This window comes from Larus michahellis, chromosome 10 (genome assembly GCF_964199755.1).
Source record: "Larus michahellis chromosome 10, bLarMic1.1, whole genome shotgun sequence".
In the NCBI taxonomy this organism is placed as follows: domain Eukaryota; kingdom Metazoa; phylum Chordata; class Aves; order Charadriiformes; family Laridae; genus Larus; species Larus michahellis.
Window position 1 is genome coordinate 18,515,863 of NC_133905.1, and position 14,688 is coordinate 18,530,550.

Here is a 14,688-nt window from a genome sequence, read left to right on the forward strand (position 1 = left end):
GGGCCATACGGCTCAGGGACCTCCTCGCTGAACTACTGTGCCCGAGGGCCACCTGGCCAACGGCAAACAGATGGGTTTGCTCAAGCACCATGGTCTGGGCCATCCTTGCGCTACAGGGAGATGGGGGTATTAAAGAATTTTGTCCAAAACACAGCCTAAAAGTTCTAGAACAAACAGACGGAATTACCTCCCACACAAACAGAAATACACGGTAGAGCTAAATACACGGAAAACGCTCCTTCCACCTGGCGGAGGAGACAGACGTGGTTACCGCCCAAGAGCATCCAGTGAGCAACAAGACGTGAACATTTGAACACACAATCCTAAACCACAAAGTAGTAATTAATTTTGTCCTTATCCTTCAGAAAGCAGCATCGTGCTGTTGGTTTTCAGCTTTCTCAAAAAAGCAGCAGCATTTGGAAGACACTATAAGAAGAGTGTAGCTTTCGGAGCAAATCAGATCTTAAAACACCAATGACCAGGTAAAATCAATAAAGTCTTACCTTCCTCCTCTGTTGCTTGCAAATCTTGACTTGTATTTATTTGATACCTTCTTCCAACTTCTTCCTCAGTTACCGAGTTTGTTACTTTAACTATTTGTCAGAGCAAAGCAATTGATGGGAGTAAATAAATTAATTCTTAGGCCTATGTCTAAGCTCTCCTAATCAAGCGACAATTCCTATGCTTCTGAAAGCTGTGGAAACCCGCTGACCTGGCACTTCAGCTACTGCCAATGGGCACGGAAAGAAACACGCATCAGCCCACGTCCTAGCATTTGATCTTTATTACTTGGATCAAAGGTCAAACGGTTACATTTGCCTGAAAGATTACGACAAAGGCCAACGATGTAAGAAAAGACAGTTTAATCCCATTTGAGAGACTGCATCTGAGCTAGCGAGTGCATTAACAGTCCGAAGGCAGTCAAATAAACACGGGTACAAATACACAAGGTCAGGACGCTGTCGGTGACGGTTCGGTCAGGGGTGAGGGACGAGCGCAGCTTTTAGACAGTGACCGTAATCTGCAATTCTCGGCAGCGCCTTTCCGGAGAGGTGGCGACACCCCAGGGAGAACCCACCACTCGCTTCAAATCTACATTCGTTACCTGCACTTGCTCTCGCCCGCTAGGAAGAGTGGGATGCAGTGGATGCAGTCAGTGATTTAGTACCTTCCTAAAGCAGAACACACAACTTCATGGGTTTTTTTTTTTCCCCCTCTTCAAGTATCAGCATAACAGTTTATTTACACTTGTTTACAATTCTTTTTTACGGAACACCCAACTTAGTAAAACACTCATCACAGTATATTCAAAAGCAGGCTATAAAAATACCTACTATACATAAAACATTTAGCCTCAAGGAATTTTACAGCACCTCTGAAAGTTGGGAGAGGTAAAACAAAGGAAGGGAGAGAGGGGAGACAGCTCCAGCCGTGCCGCCAGCCAAGGGAAGGAGTCCTCGGGCTCAGCTCTCGCCAGAGGAAACCTCTCCTTCCACCACGTTTCTTCAGCCAGGTCCCAGCTGAAGAAATACCGCAGTCTGCCAGTAAAACCCCGCTTTCCTAACACGGTCTCCTGGGATTTGCCCTCTGTAACCATGGATAAACTCTTGACTTTCTCAATTTAAAAACTGTTTAACAATTGCCGGTCACGGCCGGCCAGCGGAGGTCCAGAGGAGCGAGAGCTGCCTGGAGCACAGCCCGGCTTTCCCACGCTGAACACGCAGCACATCGGGAGGGGAAATCGCTTCTACGTTTTTGCCACGCAGGTGGCCTTGGTAACTACGCATCAATAAATTAACTTCTCTGAGCAGCTGCATGGTCTCTCTCCTCACACAACAGCTACGGACACAGCTGAATTAATAAAGACGTGAAATGGGGGTCAGGGCACGCGTGGATCGCACACACAAAGCTTTAGATGGCAGCGCTTGAAGCAAGTGTTTCTGGTCGCTCCGTACCCTACGCATTCCTCCTCTGCAACGGAACCAGCGATACGGTATGGCTTACTTCCAGAGCGGAATATATTGCTGAAATTAGCTTATTGAAACAAATCACAACAGCAGCATGTTATTTTATAAACCCTGCACAAACAGAAGACAATTTAGCCCTCGCCTGCAAAACTATGTTACACAGGTCTGGTATTTCACACAGGAATTAAGAAAAAAACCAACCCTAAACAACAAAACAAACAAACCCCAAAACATACACGGTAAAAGCTCAATGAATGGAACAGAAAGAAGTCCTTAGAAAAAACACAGTCCAACTACCGAACAATAGTTCTCCTCATTTCCGAACTAAGAGCCAGCAGCGGTGCTGGCAGCTCGCTTCAGGCGTCTGGTAACACACACACAGAATACACGTTCATTTAGTACAGTTAAAAGCTCGTGGCCTCGACAGACATAGAAAATTCCATTTTTAGCACTGGAGTTTCACGAGGTATAAAAGAGCATCACAGAACTGGGATAGCGGAAGGTGCTTAAAAACAACATGAAAAACACACAAGGCAGGTGTGCCCACCTTAAAAATAATTTCAGAATTTACCTGGTGTTTTTCTCGCATGAGCTGTTAGAAGGGTTAAACTCCACCTAACCTTTCTGTACTGTTTCCTGATGTACGTATTAAATGTGGCTATAAGAGAGAAACATAGACTTTTATGTTGAAATTCATTCCAAAAGTTGCCTAAAAAAAAAATTTAAAGATGACAGCACTAATAAGACAAGCAGCTTCTCCAGCCCTTGACAGTCGGAATCCTTTTTCCCTCCCTTCCAGCCTCAGAAAAGCCGCTCATCCCCTCCTGTAACTCCAGCAGAAGGGACGACACTCCTCCTCTCTCGATGCGTTCCTGCTACCTGTACTCACACTCACGTCCCCCACTTTAGACCGTGTTTTCCACGGCCCTCCAAAATACAGCTGGCTCCTGGAAAATGTTAAAATCTTGCTAAAACAGCAGAATCTTTCAGGTAGCAAATCCAGCTTTATTTTTCAAGGGGAAAGTCTCCCCATTTCAGAAAAACTCAAGTTATAGTTGGCAAACCAAAGCTTAATTTAAAACACAGAAAAGCTATCGGAGCTGCCAGGCTTTCCCATTTAAGTAGTTTTGCAACATGAAGCCTCCAATGCTCAAAATGCAGAATTTCACCTATGTTAAACACGCCATCAAAAAAATCTCCATGTAATTCTAGGCAATCATTCACAGTAAAAATGAGAGGAACTCTTAGAAAAACACTTAAAAAAGAAAGTAAAATCTAGTTAAAATCCAACAGTAAAATTGACACGGGCAATTAACCATCTTGCAGTATCCACAGATGAACAATAAAACCCACTGAAACTGCACAAGTTTACATACGAAAAATCTAAAACCGACTCTTAACTCTGCTTCCCAGAAATCTTTTTACTTGATACCTTTCGGCACTGGGGGTTATCCAGAACTACAGGTTTTCTCCAAAGAAGCCGAATCACATTCGAAATGTCTTAAAAGTGAAGGGGAGGCGCGTTGGTTCCAACTCGCTCAGCGACACCTTCTCCATTCTCCGGGCCCTGAGCTGCTACTGGTAAGCTCTTGCGCTGGAGGACGGGCTGCTGCCCCGGGGACGGGAGCTATAGGTGGTTAGGTACTGTCCTCAAAGCTTCTTCTCTTGACCGATCCACACCAACATTCTGCAAAGTTAAGGACAAAAAAAAAAAAAAAAAAAAAAAAAAAAAGATTTTAAAGCAAGGGTCTCGTGGTCAGCCGTAGTTTTGCCTAACACACGGCTATTACACGCGGCAAAAAGATGAGCGAGTTTTAACGCTTATTTCTTCAAAATGTTTTGTAAAAGGCACAGAAAGGTCCCAGCCCGTGAGCAGAAGGCAGGAGCAGGCTTACACCTCGTCCCAGCCACGACGCACTTTGCGGAGCCCGAGTCCCTCAGATATCTAAACACAGGCTCTCTGCTGCCAGGGAACCAGCATCTTTAAGACATGTATTAGACCGGGTCCGGTAAGACAATCAGTCTCTGTACACCATACGCAGGTCACAATGTTATGTTTTCTAAGACTTGTTTTCCTTCAACCACCGCTTTTAACCACGTTTTTCTAAGCCACTACCTCTTCTAGTCTTTATGCCTACAGTATAAGAAAAAAACCCACCCAGTGAAGGTCATAAACCACAGAAGAACCGATAAAACCCGGAGGGAGGGAAGCCCATCTCTCCTTGTTTCGAGCACGCTCCAGGAAATGGCTCCTTAACCCCAACAGCTTTAAAGCCAACTCCGACCCTGTCTGTAAGCAGCTAAGTCAGGAAGGAATCTGAATAACTCGCTCAAGAGCTGGTAACTTAAAGTTTAAACGCGCTTCAGGATACACGGGCACACTGGCAGACGTCACGCTGACATCAGGTAGTGTTTCAGCAGTTTTATAACCATTTATTAGAGTTTACTTCCAAAGCATGTCTCTTCAGTCCAACTCAAGGAACAGGAGAGCCCCACACAGCGAGGGGACTCTCAGCACATGCTCTCAGACAGCACACGCACAACTCCACCAGTCCCATCAACTTGAAAAGCAAGTCATTCCCCTCCCCGGCCCCAGTTTCGAGGATTTTCTTATGAAAACGGGAGATAAACAAGCGGCACCAGATCTGACTTGGGGGTTGAAGTGAGCCAATGTCACTTCTGCCCTTATCAATTCTCCTACATTGATGTCGGACCTTTCCTTTCTCAGCAGCCTTCAAGCCCTCAGGGGGATCACCCTGTCTTCCACCACAAAGACACCCAGCACAGCAAAGGTTTCTGAGAAGACACACGGGAATGCTGCTGGGCAGAGTCGTCCAAGTCCTGGCAATCTCTGCACCCCCCGGCACGCTGCCCACCCCACGCTGACTTCTCCCTCTGAAGGGACGAACAGCAACAACCCTATTTCAGGAAGAAGCTTCTACAAGTAGCATCTCTTCTGCAGCAAAGGAAGCCGAGAAACCTTTGGCATCTGCCCAGAGAACGTGAGGACTTGGCAAAACAAGTGACACTCTACACGACTACAAGGAGAAAAAAAAAACCCAAACACACAAAAAACCAAAATATGCTGGCATGTGTTGCATTTATTTGTATTTTTCATTGCAACTGATACAACATACCCAGAAATTCCTTGGGACTGCGGAGATGTCTCCACAGGCACTCCAAGAATATTGGCTAAAATCTTTTAAGCTGAGCATCTGTTGTTGATTCAAAGAAAATTAAATGGAGCGTGAAACGGAGCATCGATTACGCAGGAATCCAGAGGTACTGGAAATGAGTCCACAAGCAGCAAGAACTAGAGAGCTAGAACACGAAACTAAAAGGAAACAAGGTGGTGAAGACAAGGCAGAAGATTCAGCTTATTAAGTCAACGAGAGGTACGAGATGAAAGCAGCATCTTAGCAACTGAGACGGCCCCAAGAGGGAATATCGATACGCCATCAACAAAGTTGAAAGCAAGAAATCTTTCAGCGTAAATGCGAAGGGGAAAAGGCTGTAGAAGCAACGCACACTGAAGAAAGAAACCTCCACCTGGGACAAACCCTCATAGTAACACCCCAGGGGTTATGAGACAAACAGAATACCCGGGTGCAAGACCAGATGAACTGAGGCTTCGGAAGGGACTAATATCTTCATTAATGGTAAATGGATCCCTACTCACAGGAATCACGTTAGATTAGACTACAGCAGCCGGGACTGGCCCCGCTTCCAGACTAGCTGCGGGCATGGAGAGCGATAAGTCATGCAACAAGAGCGGTGCTGCTTCTTAGAAAGACAACCGAGGGTTTAGCCTTATTTTTGGGACCAAAAGGTGTCCCTGCAACTGCTCAGCAGTGCCATAAGCACACCTGGACAAAGGCACCGCCCTGGGAACAGCACTACCACTGTCGCACACCAGTGGGAACACGGTCTGGAGCCCGGGAAACGAGGAGCGGGAATAAAACCAACACATGCCTTTTAAAAATACTATTTCTACCAAGGTTCCTCCTCTCCTCATTGTACTAACCCCTGCTTTGTACAGTTTTTTTCCTATAGAACTGAGCCTCCCCCCAAAACAAAGCGTTACAGGCTTCTGAGCAGGACAGAGACTGCCATCTGAGTTTTACTTTGATTAGCCACAGGCAATCTTCACGTTAGTTTTACTTTGATTAGCTACAGGCGATCTTCACAGCAGAACGGGAAGGTTTCGCAGGAAGGCGGCCCCAAGGGCACAGGAGCCATGAAGACAGCCGAAGCAGATGCAGTTCATAAGGGCCCTGCAGAGCTGAACAACCAGCACAGGCCTAAAGAGAGGAATAAACAGCACAATATACACAATCCAGCGCTCTCATCAGCCAGCTTTCTCTCGCCGAGCTGCACCACGAACTGTCACTGCTGCCTCCCGCCCAGCATCAGGCTTTTCTTTTGCGGAGAAAATAACCCGGAGAGAATGATTAAGCAATCCTGCCGTAACAGGAGACCCCTGAGAGCGAAGAGCTGTATTTAAATATCCTCTTCACTCGGTTGGGCACATTGGCACAATGAGCCTTACGCTCAGCAAAGCAGCCCCAGGCAATGGGGCTGGCAGCAGCTGGCGTCCCTGTCCCTCCGTCCCTGGAGGGTCCTGGGTGCCGCTGCCGCTTCCCCCCCTCCAGGAGCAGGCCAGCCCAGCACCCGCCTCCGGACAAGTCCCCTCCCCTTCCATCTTCACCCTCCGCATCCTCCGACAGCCCAAGCCATTCTTTTCCAAGCAGCAAAACTCAGTTTTTCCACAGCAGACGCCTGTGCACGTTTTGGCTCCATCAAAAATGTAATGCGTTTAGTTTAAATTTGCCCAGTGTTTCCTGAGTCGTGGCCCACGGAGGTGACAGCACTGGGCACGGTGTCTCTACCCAACTACGGCCCAGTGTCCCTGCAACCTCTCAATTCTCATGTAAAAGCAACTGGACTCACTAATTAACATGCACAAGTGGGTACAGCAGGCTCAGATCTCCTCTGTGGCATTTTTCATGGCAAAGCACGTGCCAAAAGTCTGGGGAATTAAACATGGAAAAGTGACAAAACACTCCCATGTCATGGTCACAACAGAGAGAGGAAAATAATCCATGTTCCCCCAGTCTCAGCCCATCCTGGGACACTGGATTAACTAAATACCCAGTGGTACAGCGGGAGGCTCTCTGGCCAGCAGGTTATTTGTTATAGCAGACGTTCACGATTGCTATAAACCTCTGAAAACTTCCATGTAATTTTAGAAGTGCAGATATGTAACACTTCCCTCCCCCCCCCCCCCCAAATCCCTGTTTTGGAAAACATACCACCTGAGAAGCCTAGCAGGTAAAAGCTTTCCACAACACACCACTCTTGCTTACACAAAAGAGTTGTAGGACTCGGTGATTTTCTGCCTTTCCCAGACTCGATGCCACCTAAAACAAAGCTGCTTCGATGGCACAGATGGATCCCGCTGCCTCGCTCGCCCACTGTAACATCACAGAGAAAGGAGCCCAGGCACGGCACCACACCTCAGACGAGCTGCATCTTCTTCAGCCTCAGAAAGGTTTTGCTGCAATTCAGTTTAGGATGTGTACACCGCTGGTTTGAGATCCCACGCCTACTAGAGGGAGGAAAACCCTCCCGTTTCCATCCCTTTCAAGGCAAGCCACAACCCAGCTACAAAACCATCAGGCTAACGCTGCTTCCATGATCTGCAATGGCCAACACTGCTTACTGCAGCCTCGATAAAATCTGGGTACAAAACATATGGAGCAGAGCTATACACGCTCCATCACCCACATCCGTACAAGAAGCAGGAAAAGAGGAAACCTAAAATAACTTCTGCCAGCAGGCAAACCCTAAAGCCCAGTTAATGCAGAACAGCTGTTAAGAGAAGTCGTATATTAAAAACATTTATACACATTCCTGTACTTTGAATAATTGCTGTGGAACTAACTGAAAACTTGCTGCCCTCTTCAAACAGCACATCATTAATTAGCACATCTAAAGCACTAGTGCTATGGATCAGCAGGATTAAGGTTTTACAGTAACTATGGATGGTTATTTTATGCTACTTAGCAGTCCAATCACTCCCAAGGGCACTGAAATAGATAATACTGGTGCCTAGAAAACAAACTTCAACTTTTTCTTAGCTCACACGGGATGTCATGTTTCATGGCTTTCATAAACACACTGCAACTAACATTATATGATTGCTGGCTGTTGCAATAACACTTAAGGCTGCAGGATCTTTAAACAATAGCAATTTACAAAACCAGCATTCCAGTGACAGCCGATCAATGTTTGATAACTCATCCACAATAAATTAACCAGTGCAGTACAGTTTTATTGTGATTTGGTAATTTTTTTTTTTTCAAATTATGAGCTGTACAAACATTTGGTTTGGGTTTTGAGTTGTTGGGTTTGGGTGGGGCTTTTTTATTTCAAAGTGATTGGAATGATTAGTTTTTCAATTCATTTTGAAGTAGTAGGATGAAAACAGCACCCCAAGTTCGATAGTTGACCAGCACACAGGATTCACTGATGAGCAGGGACTGTTACAAGAGCGTCCTCGGGAGGTCTGGAAATGTCTACATTCTGTATAATAATAAAAATACAGAGGAAATATTTATCATGCAGCAGTAAGAGCAACAAAAATACCAATCAGATTCCTTCACAAGTAAACGGCTGCGTTTATTTAAAAGCAGAGATTTTATTTTTTTTAACACCCCCCCACACCCCAAGAATGCAGCAGACAGAGCTGGTTTGTGTCCCAGAACTAGACAGCAGGAAAAAAATATTTACAGTAATCGCTGATCCCACACTGATAATATTACCGAAAGCTCAAGTCTTTCATTTTCAGGAGGAAGCCTTTTACAGGCCCAAGCAGAAATCCACTTAAACACGTGCTTCAGCACATACACGTCTATCCATTAAGCGACTCTGAGTGCTTTGTTGAACTATGCCATATACTTCTTTCCCAAGGGAAGACTTTAACATTTATTTGTCTTCTAGGCAATCTACTGCACCTGACCAAACAGAAAAATCTCTTCGCGGACGCCTTAACCATTCAAGACTGATCACACCAACCAGATCTCACTTCGTTTTGCAGAGGCTGTAGAAAAACCATGACATTCAATGCAGCAAGTTATTCAAAACCAAAGAAAGCCAAAGCATCGGCGCAGCCAAACCCTGGCACTAGGAAGCACGGCTTTGAGTGCAGCCATGGCTCAGGACTCATGCCTGCCATGGTACCACCATGGTACCACCTACTGCAAGTCCCAAAGACTGTGCAGTTTGTATTCTCCCTTCTACCAAGAAAGCAGACTGTGATAAACTGTTCCCAAGCGCCTTCCAAGATCTCGATCTAAGATTTGGACCGCTTTAGGCCAAATCATTGCCAATTCTTCAAACTTTGTGCTGATGGGCTTCACAAGTCTTACTTGGTTTACACTGTGGTAAGCAAACTCAGTTTTCAGTAATATTTCTCTCTCCCCTTCCCCCCAGAAAATCAAAAAGGAGATCTGGGTTTCTTGCCACGAGCACTCTCCCCATCTGTCACTTGCTAGGACAGAGGTGTAAAGTCAACGTTTTACCCCAGTGCTTATTTTCTGGCCCGAAGAGGGGACCCGAGCAACAGCTGTAGCAACTCCCCTGAATTATTTTCAGTAAAAAGACTACAGACTCCTTCATTTGAAAAGGTCAGGAACTTCAGCCACTACAACGCTGACAAACACAAGGCTTCAATCCACTTCAGACAAATCATCGTCACACAATGAAGTTTACACATCCTACAAACAAATACTCCAGTGCTTTGCCCGTGTTTCTGCAATGTGAAAATAGATGCTTTCAGCTGCAGCCAGAACGGCGTGAGTGCGCTGCTCTGAAACACAGGCTGCAAATTACTTGCGGGGGCACAGAACCGCACACTGGGCAATTCTTAATCAAAATCGTTTCATTGTTTAACGATGTTGTTATCTGTGATGCTGTGTTTAATTAAATGCTTTGCCTTCAATAGACTATTTGAAAATTTAATTTTACAGAAGTAATTAACATTTTTGTAGGTGATGTAAATGAAAGCTTTTGAAATTTTCGTCGTGCTTCGAGCAGCATTCAAATGCAGACGGGATCAACGCAGTCCTTCATTCGGCCCTACTAAATGAACAGCGTGTCATCACCCATACCTCACTGGTCTGGCTTTCTTTAGGGGCTGAGGGAGAAGAGTGTTTGGTTTGTTTGGGTTTTTTTTAAATAAAAATGCCTCTGCTCCTTTTTTCCTTTTTAAAAATTCATTAACTCAATTTAATTCTGTTCTAAATAAACAGCTTTGTGTCTCTGTGCCCACTGCAATACAACTACCTGCATGACCCTCTACACGCACCGGAATACAACCACCCAAGGCCAATGTCAGCATGGCCACATCAGGGCCAGACACGTTAAGAGTCACTTGGTGATTCAGGCAGAGCTTTCCCCCTCGAAATAAACATCTTCAGTTAGAGAAGTGGCATTTCCAACAGCAATTCCCTGGACGCTTTACCAAGTTGTAAATTCAGCACCAATATTTCAACAGCCAAACTGAAGGTGTTCATGTGATCTACATTATTTAACACGGATAACCTAACACCTGCTCTAAGACACCCTCATCTGTTTTCACCGTGCTTCTCCAACACCTCTGTGAAAACGGAATGGATTTCCTAAACCTAACAAACTAAACTAAGGCACAAAAGTGGTAAAACAGAACAACAAAGGAGAAAGGGGAAGGGAGAGGAAATACGCAACACAACTATCTAATAGAAAAAGTCTTGGCTGTGAATGACCCAACGTCAGTATTTCAGAGCTCACAATACCCAAGTCATTAAAACAGAACTTCTTTGCAGACCCCTCCAGCATGAATCCTGCACAACTGCCACAGACGGGTACCCTCATATAAGCAAGGCATTTTGTGTCACCTGGAATACACACATACGAGCACATTTATCACTATATTCCTTTTTATCATAATCACTATTCTGAAAACCACCACAAACAGCCCTTTTTTCCTCACGTTATCAAACGGACTTTTAATTCACCAGTAGGCGTGGCTCATAACCTCAGCAAGGAATCAGTGCCATACCTAGCAGCGTTAGCGTGAGGATCTGCAAGGGAACCAGAAATTTTTAATCATGACAGATTTTATGTAACTTTCACAATGCAGCAAAGGAAGAGCTTTGCGCCAGCAGCAGAATCAACCCAAGCTCACGTCAACGCTTAGGAGCACAGAGAACGGCGTGCCTGGCACAGGGACAGTACGAAGCTGCCATGGTCTGACATCTTATCTCCCCTCACATTTTACAAATACACTCAATTTCCTTTTCCCCGGTTGTTCTGCTGTATCCTGAAATCTAGTCTTCCTCTCCAGCTTTGGCTTAAAACACAGGTGGCATCATCAGTTCCTCTTTTTCACATACAGCAATGATCGCAGTGATAAAAAAGCTGATGATTTCATTATTTGCTCTCTCCAAAATAAGCATGGCATTCCTAACAACATACTTTTTGACTACACACTACTTCCGCTGAATGACAAACCCTGGAAGAACTTCATACAGTTTTTAGATTGATACCGTATCTTCAAATTCTCATTCATTTTTTGAAGATAAACTACTCCAACTAGAGCTTGTATGCAAGATAAATTTGCTCAATAAAAATTATTTCCTCCCTCCCCCCTACAGCAAACCAGTAGTAAAGCTTGATACGTACAATTCAGTATGCTCAGCTGAGTTATCAAACCACTTCTAACCACAATGGGAATCAGCTCAGCTGGTGCATTACGTCAAGTCCTCCGACTTGAAAAATATTCTTACCTCAGGTTTATCTCTGTGTGTGTTTACAGCTTCAACATTCAGGAATATGGATTCTACTTTACATCCTGTTGATAGAAAACACATTTTCAGAATTGGTCTGCTTTAAAAATGAAGTTGTAGTAAAGAGGAAATCTAATTTTGAGCTGGGGAAGGTTAATCCTTTCCCCCTTCTGACTTACACTAGGTTTCCCAAATTCTGAATAGCTAAAACTATTGAAATGAATCTATTCCACCAGGATGAACATTCTTCTCAATCCCATCACCCATCTCCTAGTCTCACCTTAGCTTTATCAGTATTTTCTTTGAAACAAATTCCCATTTTTAAACATACATAAACAACAACATTCAGTCAGAAAGTTCTTATTTGCATCTTTTTGCTTTTTTAAACGTCCTGGACTTCTTCGAATCTCATTGTAATACAAAATATAAATGCTGCTCTCATTTTTTAAAACATAAAAATGATTATGAGAAGGTACACCGCATAGTTGCTGGCAACCCCGTTCCTCTACACACGCAAAACAGAGTTTTAACCCCCAGCTAAATGGAGCTTTAAAATTGACTTCTAAAAAGGAAATTCCCCTTTTCACTCAAAAATGAAAAACTCCAGGGAAACAAGGAAAAAATGAACAGTCAGAGGAGACAAATATTACTCAGGTAGTATAACCTGACCCACTTAGAGAATTGTAATTACTCAATACACTGTGGCCACACCGTTTTAAGCAATATCTGCCTGTCAAACACCTTCTTATCTCACATGAACATGACTTTTATAAGCTACCTACTATCTCGCACAACATTCATCAATAGTCAAATTCCTCTGACATACCACAGAGTCCACCTTTTATCACAAACAGGTTTCAGAATTTTCTGCTTATTTATTTCCTAAAGTCGTAACACAGTCCATAGAATTACTACATGACAGAGAAAGGACATTTTAGCCTTTTCTTAGAATACCACTGCACTTTAAAAAAAAAAAAAAAATCATATAAATTAGTAAGGCAAATATTTGCCTTCCCTTAGGAAAGCCTGTTCTGAGAAACCCCATTTGTCATGAACACTGAGCAAACACTGCAGGAGGGCTAGCACTCAGAGAAATAGTCAACAAAAAACCCCCAGATTTTAAGGGGGAAAAGCACAGATCTCCCACTGGAAGAGTGCCCTCGTCATGCTGTTCACAGATCCCTCGCGAGCCCTGACACCAAGCAAAAGCAAGCTCTGATCCCCGATGCTGGCTGTGACTAAGGACTGGTTACACAGCAGACACGATTCCACTGGGAACTCTCAGTCCTTACCACTAGCTGAGTCCAAGACCTGAAAAAAACCCCATCATGTGGAAAGCTTTAAATATAAACTAAAGGGACACGAGTTATCCACAGTAATTAGAATGTGCATATTCCCAAACTCATTTTAATTACCGATGTGCAAGTTCATACCTACAGCAGGATGCAGTTTCTCCTTCCTGCTTGCTCCCACACAGACCACCGCTATATGTGGATTGTTGGGAAAAAGTCTAATTTATCCTAATCCTACTGTCAGGCTGTAACAGATGTTCCCCTACTAAAGATCAGATGTGCAGGGTGGGAACAATGCTAGCTTCAAATGCCAGGAAGAGCAAACCCCTAAGGGAGGTGTTACCCCAGAACAGGATTAACTGGAAGATATTAAACACACCACGTTTGATCCTCCATCCTGCCTCGCTGGAGCCAAGTGATGATATCAACCTCAAATAATGCTATAGAACATCAGTGTATAAATAGTTTACACGGCCCTTGTATTTTCAGATGGCCAAATCCTAAAAAGTAGGTCGACTGAAGTGTGCTAATCAGACATACGTATCAAGCACTTTAAAAAAGAACCATGGCATTTCTTTCACTGAAGTCAGAAGGACAAGGACAGTATTTCGTACTACTTCTTCTCCTTCCTCATTTAGGGGGTTAGTAAACATTACATTCAGGCTCTCTTAAGATTTTTGAACAGTCCCTCAACTTCCCAGTAGAAAACAGCCGAAAACAAAAACCTCTCTGTGGAAACAGGCTGAGACAGGCCAGGCAAGATAATCCAGTTTCCAAAAATTGACCCTTTAAAAAAACCCAACGTCTTAGCTGCTCTAACTCTCCATTTTCCAAACTCCAACCTGTCATGCCAGGCTAGGAACACCAGATGTCACCAAAGCATAGACGGTTATTACTTACTGTAATACACTGCAATTAAACTACAAAAATCCCTTCAGGCAGATTTCCCAGTGTAACAGCTCGTTACATTGCCTCAACTTTATTTGAAACTTGGACAAAAAACAAAGTAAAGGTCTAGACTGCTATTTTTCAAAGCTGATAATCAAAGACAGCTTTGCATTTCTGATTAATAACTCAACTAGCATTTTTTTGGCAACTCATTTCCTGGTAAGCTGTACAGATAGTTCCCTCTGTCTATAATCTCCTGAAGTGTGATATCAGGAGGCATAATTAAGCCATCGCTTAAAGAAAATTAACAGCAAGCACGCACTAAGATGAGGTTGAAACACACACAAAACTTAATTAGCAATTAGCCTAAAACCTAAGAAGTACATGTTGCAACCCATACCCCACACTCTACAAGCTGGCGGCAAATCTCATTTAAAGCCCCTGAGCACTGGTAACAGCTGCTGACAACCAAGGTGGTAGCGTGAAGGTCCGTGAACAAACGCTTCAGGAAAAGAGAGCAAAGTTATTTAAGGGTAAGGGGAACGCACTTTGTAAGACCATAAACCTACATAAATGTAAACCTGCCCGTCTTCTAAAAAGCAATACCATCAAATACATCAATAAAAACTGCTGTCTTACTGTACCAGACGGGTTTGCCAGAAGAATTAGTGAAATAGCATATGAACTAAGTACAAAAGAAAACTGTCCACTAGC

General features: G+C 44.1%; 1 protein-coding gene across 6 annotated transcripts in view; it reads right to left on the minus strand.

Annotated features, from left to right (window-relative positions):
• Positions 1-766: 766 nt before the first annotated feature.
• LOC141749327 (6-phosphofructo-2-kinase/fructose-2,6-bisphosphatase 4) overlaps positions 767-14,688 on the minus strand; it is a 53,211-nt gene continuing 39,289 nt past the window's right edge. For 4 of the 6 annotated variants that reach the window (XM_074602683.1, XM_074602685.1, XM_074602682.1 and 1 more), the window contains 2 exons: positions 11,795-11,859; positions 767-3,654 (listed from right to left, as the gene is read on the minus strand). In XM_074602683.1, the coding sequence (XP_074458784.1) occupies positions 3,595-3,654; positions 11,795-11,859 (125 nt within the window). In that variant the 3' untranslated portion in view covers positions 767-3,594. Of the gene's footprint in view, positions 3,655-8,225; positions 8,553-11,794; positions 11,860-14,688 lie in introns of those variants that run through there. The other 2 variants (XR_012589318.1, XM_074602686.1) reach the window with 2 other exon arrangements.